The sequence below is a fragment of the Armigeres subalbatus genome, chromosome 2 (assembly GCF_024139115.2).
Source record: "Armigeres subalbatus isolate Guangzhou_Male chromosome 2, GZ_Asu_2, whole genome shotgun sequence".
NCBI lineage: Eukaryota > Metazoa > Arthropoda > Insecta > Diptera > Culicidae > Armigeres > Armigeres subalbatus.
In genome coordinates this window covers 464,246,728-464,253,961 of record NC_085140.1, presented here as the reverse complement: position 1 = coordinate 464,253,961, position 7,234 = coordinate 464,246,728, and the positions used below count along the sequence as shown (strand labels likewise).

Sequence of the window (7,234 nt, the reverse complement as noted above, 5' to 3'; positions counted from 1 at the left end):
ATGTCAAAATTTCTCGATTTATTTCGTTAATCAATTCTTTGGCCAATTTTAGGTGAACAGTTGAAGAATATTTGAAAAGATATGTATTCGACACGGAAGGACGATAATAGACAGAAATGAAAACGTCGATTGTGAAACTCTCAATAACCTGCTCTATAATTTATTTTGCTTTGCTCAATAAAAAAATAGTTTTAGTGAAATTAATTATATGGCTTATTTATTTAACAACTTTCGGTAAAAAGTTATAAAAATGTATTAACGAAAAAGATCATTATTTCAAAATTGAAAATTGTCACTTTGAGGAAGGAAAAGTTTTTTACCTACCACCCATTTTATTCCATTTTTTCATTATGTATGTCCACACTGATCTATGTAATACTAATATTTGAATTTGAGAAATTATATTTGATAAACTTGTGTACAGATACACAAATAAATTACATATGTTTCTTGGAAAATCGCGCTTCCGTTTTACTAGTAGTTTAGTTTTGTTAATTTTGTGCTTTGAAAAATATTCACAGGGACTTATCCTGATTTGCTTGGCATGTATCAACTTGCTCTCATCGAGGAATAATGTCCCACTAATTTTCTACTGGGCAGTTCTTAACCAATATACCAGGATACTTACAATCCTGTTCTATTTTACAGGATTCGCCAATGCGTTCAGTATCTATTTTTAAAATTAATAGGGAGAATCTGTCTTTTGCGCTAGAATACCGCTGGTGTTACTTTCTAAAGCTACATCTTTTGTGTCCATTCTTCCAACTTTCTTAATTTTGTCTTCATGATACCGCCGTCGGGTGACAAATGGTCAAATGGGGAATGAGAATGGGTCACTGTTTCAACTACATGGAATGCTTGTAAAATAGATTGAATGTATCTGAGGACAAGAAAATTGAATTAAAAGAGACATTTTTGAACTATTTTAGTATCCGCACATCTGACTGTCGGTGAAGGCGCTGATCAATTCCCACCCTCAGACCCATTGTCACCCCTGACGGCGGTACTCCATATTAAAATGTCTGTATTCCAAACCTAATATAAAATTGTCTGCCTCCAAAATTTCAATAAATTTTCAAGTTAGGCGACATTCCCGCTGAACGATAAACCGATAAACCGTTATGCGAGAGGTAATCCTCCCCAACAACCTTAAGGCGGTCATTTTAATACTCAGCTACGGAAGCCCCATTCTCCTTTGATTAATTCAAGTTTAGATTGATTTTCATTTAATATTTTTCTGCATTGCACATCAATTCCATTTTCGCCCTATTCGTGAAATGATTCGCTAAATCTCGAGTTTGACAGGACCACCCGGACCAAAATTTCGGGGTACAGTGACATTGTACTGCACATGTCAAGTTGCTCCCGGGTTGTTCGCCGCGTGAAGTTTTGTGCAAGTACCCATTTGGGAAACTACAAACGCCGCGCAGTGTATCATATCCAGAAAATACAGATACAGATAATACTTCGGATGCCCCAACGGCAGATCACAACCCCTGAAGTTTGCTGGTCAGTTCCTTTATGCAACTGCTCAGTGCAAGGTGTTAATTTAAAATTTCCCTCACAGAAAAATAAGCTACATTAGAACGGGTAGAAGTTGCTCTTTTGTACCCTAAGAAAGCTGAGGAAATCGAAACGGTCATTGATCCACCCACTGTATGCACCTCGCTATCATAATTACTGGCATCAAATCCCTCAGCCAACGATCAACATTCGTCGGAGCATTTCCCATCACAACAATCGAGGTATAGTGCGTACACCTTCCCAAGGGAAGATTCCGGGGGATGCTGTATTTTTGATTGCGTCCCATAAAGTTGAATAGTGGAACTACCAGGCGACATATAGCTGCAAATCAAGCCACCCTATTTCCATCATCCGCCTCCACATCATCATTCATCGACACATGTCATTCATCATCGCTAGCCGGTCAGCAATAGTACGAGCTACACCAACCCTCCACCGAATCATCCTGCACCAATTCACCATACGACAGAACCGGTTCCAGTACAGAAATTGAAAAATCTGTGTGATCCTCGGTCCTAGTGATGAATGATTTCCTGGAGCTGCTGCTGAGATGAGCGCCCAAAAGCGAAATGCTTCAAATTTAAAAAAAATCCGTGCGATTATTGCTCTTGGTAAGTATCTAATGAGTGCAGGATCATTGAGGCAACACCGTTATTTCCGTACCCATTGATAAACGCCGAGAACGAAAATAGCGGTATTGTCAAAATGGTCATTCTTCCCATGCAAATGGATTCCGACGCATTTCTTGCTTCCTACTATCTCGGATTTAAGACTATGTTTATTTGTTTATTTTTCAGCACTACCTCCGCTATTCGAATTCCTGAAAATCAGAAATATAAAATTTCATTACTACCGCAGTTTGGCAGAGTGGAGCCGGCCAGAATACTCTTATTGGTCCTCAACAGATCCGAAGAAAAACAATGAGAGGCGACCCAGCAGTCCACCCGAAGAATGCAGTCCACTTTTGGAATGCGGAAGTTTACCGGATATCAAAATACACTGGGCATATTTGCAGGTAAAACGCTGATTCACGGCCGCGCTCCTAAAATTAAATATTCATTTTTCCTTGATTTTTTCCGTTCACAGAATCAGCCTGGAATCAATTTAGGGTAAGACGGTATAATGCGCCCCACCTGGCCAAAACGCCCCACTTGATTTCTAGAAAACTATACTAACTAAGGGTGAAAATAGTTGGAACCTATAAATATTTGTAAAGCCATTATACTAGTGAATTTGGAAGTATTTTTCTATTACACAATAAAATAATAGCAAAATACAAAAGTTACAATTTTGATGTATTGCCGATTTCAAGAATTTGAAGAGAGTTATGTGTGGATTGTGATTTGCCCGCTTCTTTTCTCACACTCACTCTCATTTCGGTTGATCGATTTTGTTACTGAAACTTACCAAATATAACCCATTACTTGTTAGTCACATGTAAGCGTGTACACTAAATCGATTCCCGCCATGATTTGACGTCTATTTGTTTTCAGATGGAGAACTCACACACAAACATTATACACGGAAAATCAAACTTTTATGAGTGTATTGAGTGTGAGAAAAGATGACGAGAAAAAATCTCGCAAAACTCTTATAAAGGCTCCCCAGACCTAAGCGATTTCATCGCCGCGACGGCGACAATAGTCGCCGCGATTCTATCGTTGGGTCGCTCAGGCAATGTTCATTTACGCTTCTATACCAATGGCGACAGAATCGTTGTCGCCAGCGATAGAATCGTCGCGACCGTCGCGTCGCGTGTGTTTGGGGAACTAGGCAAAAAGCGCAACTTTTCATGTTTGTTTGCTCAACATTCTGGAGCAATACTAGCATACTGTCCGAAAAACTTGCACTGGAACACTTAGTTGGGCAACAAAATAACTTCTCAGTGGTTAACATGATATAAAATTGCTTCCATCTTCAAAATGTACAATTTTCGAAAACATGTTTCACTGGCCAAAAGCCCCAGCGTAGGCAGGATTGTATGCCCTTATCAACTGCACAAGCGAAGCGAGCCTGCAGCAGTTGCTTCCAAATTGTATGGACAATATTGAAATGTAATTCACTCCTGCTTAAATGGACTTATGTTGGTTTTTAATGTCAAGCAATAAGGATTTGTAACCTTTTATTATGGGATTGATAAAATACTAATGAAGGGCTTTGAAACGTGTTTGATTACGGTGGGGCGTATTGCCCAGGCACTTTTGAAATCCAGTTTTCACGACTTTTCAATAAAGCTTTATTACGTGTTCTCAGTAATATTTTGTAATCTTGTAATATTGTAAATCAACGCACCCTCTGACCATAGCCTATCTGCGTTGTATTTAAATCCGCTGAGCGATACGTCTATGGCACACGTCCGTGTACTGCACAAGATCTTAGATGCAACCGGACCGAGATCTCACTTAGCCCAGGGTCCGTTTCTGTGATTAGATCATATTGAGATGCGAATACTTTTCGAAATTAGCAACGCTGTACTCGTAAAAGCTGCAGCATGCGTGCGCAAATGTTGAGCTCGAACGACTTGCTAATGGCATTTCAGATTCTTAACGTCACATGCTTATCACTAGAATAAAGTAAAAATGAACAAGTAATGCATAAACTAGAGACTTCATCTTGCCAATTAAACAAATTGTTTATCTGACAAAATCGTATTTTTTGTTCTTATAATGAATCACGCAGCACAATAATGTTCATTCAGCTCGACAGCTCATTCGATTGCTCAACATCGTTGCATATCTCTGAATGTAGGATCCCTAGTTGTGATATTTGCATAAAATAGAAATATATGCACTTGCTTTTCTAATCTACGGAATATTTAAATTTACTAATGATATTGATTAGTGACAAGTGAATTCATTCATCGATCAGATTAGAACGAGCACAGTGCAATTAAAATATAAACGCAATACTTATCTGCAATTCACAGAAGATGTTGGGATTGTCCTTGAAGTAATCACGTTGAACACAGACTTCCTGTATTGACGGTGGTTGTTATGAATAGAATACCACTGCTGATACGGAACAATAAGATTTTCTTCATCACTGGTCGTCTGGAAAGAGGTAGATAAAGAATTGGGCCGCTTTCACTGCCGGCCCGCAAAACATTAGTAAGTAATTAATCTTACTACAAAGACAAAATACAGTTCTAATAATTCTGTCTTATTAATGGATATCAAATGCCCATCTGATACTCAACTTAACCAAAACATATCCTCAATACTTAATAAAATGATAACTGTATATAGTTTCTATTATTGTCCATATATACCTACTATTCAATCTAGGATTCAATCGGATAAATTAATTCAGTTCAACTAAAAGCTTATCCTCAACGCTTTGGCTGTCATAGTCTCCACAATATGAACCTTAAAGGTTATAACTTTGTTCAATCCTACATCTGTTTATATTAAAACTCAATCCTAACTGCCCTGAAACCGCTTTCAACACATAACTGCCCTGAGCACAACCACTATGCGACCCACAGGACCCCAATCGAGGACGGCCTACACTATACCGTTGGAGCTTACACCCTCCCTGGGCTGTGCGACGCTGAAAACATGCTCCTAACGTTTGATGCCCAAAATAAAATATAAACTAATTACACTAACTTACACTTTTGATCGAACCCGGCTGACATTCGCGTTAAAACAATGTTCCATGAGTGCTGATCACTATGATAACGCCCTGAATCGGCCGATAAAATCGTTTAACGCAGAGTTTAAACCCTCTCTTGCGCTAAGTAATGCTGAAACGAACTTAGGAATTTGGTTCGTAGAACAAATTATACTGAAATTGGTGCGTGGCAAAATAAGTTATACTATTAGCTAATTTAGTTAAACCCTGACTACCCACATTATACTAGCCTCGTTTGAGTCATCCAGTGCACTTGGTGTAGTATCTTCTTTTTAAATCCTATAACACACCACGCTTACCCCCATATTAGTAATATGTAGAACGAATGCTTGATATTACTATACTAAGTAAGTAAAAGACCGGAAGTAATAATTTAGCCACACCACTGTTCTCAGTAATATTTTTATATGAATACTCCATGTAATGCATTTGACTTGTTGAACTACCAAAACACAAAGTTTGTACGTTGAAAAGTATTGCCTTAGGGGGCATATTATACCGTTCTCTTACACAAAATTTTTCGTTGATCCTCCACATCGAAATCTCAACAAGAAGATAACGTCGAACATAATTCTCATGACTCAGTGTTTCAGAACAAGCGCTCGTCTTGTTTCATATGTAAATTTTATATTAATGTATTATTTAACGTTTATGGAAATAAATTTATAAATATTCGAGATTGAAATAATTGCAAAACATTTTAATGTCACACCAAATGAAAGCATCAAAAATCACCAAATATGGGTGAAATTAACTATAAATTCCCCCTATGCAAGTACCCAATATGAGTGAAATCGGTTTACCATAAATAGGTAATGTCAATTCACCCATAAATCGTGCACTTTTTAGCGATTATGGTACCTTCACCCATATTTGGGTGAACTGAAGTAAGCGTGTAGAATGGTGAGTTCGATTGGTTGACTGGTTGGTTGCTTGATTTGTTAGTTGGTTAATTGGTTGACTGCTTGATTAATTGTGGGTTATTTGGTTGGTCGCTTGTTAGTTGATTAGTTGTTTTGTTGGTTGCTTGAATGGTTGATTGGTTAATTGGTTGGTTGATTGATTGATTTGTTAGTTGGAAATGATTATTTCTTGATAAGTTAGTTGGTTGATTGATAGTTGTTTGATTCGTTAGTTGCTTGATTGGTTAATGGTTGCTTGGTTGATTGGAAGTGGTCTTCAATGATTGTTTGCTTGATTGGTTGTTGTTTGATTGGTTGGTTGCCAAATGGTTGTAGATGCTTGATAGGTTAATTGCTTGATTTATTTTTAATTGGTAGCTTGCTTGAATGGTTGAATGATTGGTTGCTTGGTTGATTGGTAAGATGCTTGATACGATGGTTGTTTAATAGGTGTTGCCTAATTTAGTTTATTGGAGCTTGCTTGAATGGTGATTGATTGTTTTGTTGTTTGCTTGAATGCATGGTTGGTTGCTTTGAAAGTTGATTGGGTTACTTGAATTAGTAGGTTGTTTGATTAGTTTGTTGTTTCATTGGTTGGTGACAAGCTGGTGGATTGGTAGGTTGTTTGAATGGTTGGTTGATTGATTGTTAGCTTGCTTGAATGGTTGAATAATTGGTGTTGGTTGGTTGATTTGTTAGTTGGTGAATGGTTGGTTGGTAGCTCGCTTGAATGCCTTTTGTTTTATTGGTGGTTAGTTAATTGGTAGCTTGCTTAAATGGTTGATTTATTGGTTCTTTCATTTTTGGTCTTGGTTAGTTGATTATTTGTTTTTGGTTGCTTGATTGGTTGATTAGTTGGTTGGTTGATGATTGATTAGTTGATTTGTTAGTTGGTTAAATGTTTAATTGCTTGATTGGTTGGAAGTTGATTGGTAGCTTGCTTGAATGGTTGGTTGATTGGAGATTGGTTAATGGTTGCATGATTAATTGGAAGTGGGTTAGAATTATTGTTTGCTTGATTGGTTAGTTGGTTACTTGATTCGTTTGTTGTTTGCTTGATTGGATAATTAGTTACTTGATTGGATAATTGGTTACTTTATTGATTGGTTGTTGATTGGTAACTTGCTTGAATGGTTGGTTGCTTGATTGGTTTATTGTGGTTAGTTCACTGGTGT

General features: G+C 37.5%; 1 protein-coding gene across 2 annotated transcripts; it reads left to right on the top strand.

The window, feature by feature from the left end:
• Positions 1 to 1,373: 1,373 nt before the first annotated feature.
• Positions 1,374 to 2,662, top strand: LOC134218368 (uncharacterized). 2 transcript variants are annotated; one of them, XM_062697312.1, is made up of 3 exons: positions 1,374 to 2,135; positions 2,322 to 2,539; positions 2,611 to 2,662. In XM_062697312.1, exons 1-3 carry the CDS (start codon positions 2,075 to 2,077, stop codon positions 2,635 to 2,637), a joined length of 306 nt encoding a protein of 101 aa, XP_062553296.1. In that variant the 5' UTR covers positions 1,374 to 2,074; the 3' UTR covers positions 2,638 to 2,662. The 2 variants fall into 2 exon arrangements, 1 of the variants encoding a protein (XP_062553296.1); XR_009981325.1 differs by lacking the exon at positions 2,611 to 2,662 and having other exon boundaries at positions 1,421 to 1,509; positions 1,568 to 2,135; positions 2,322 to 2,533.
• Positions 2,663 to 7,234: the final 4,572 nt, after the last annotated feature.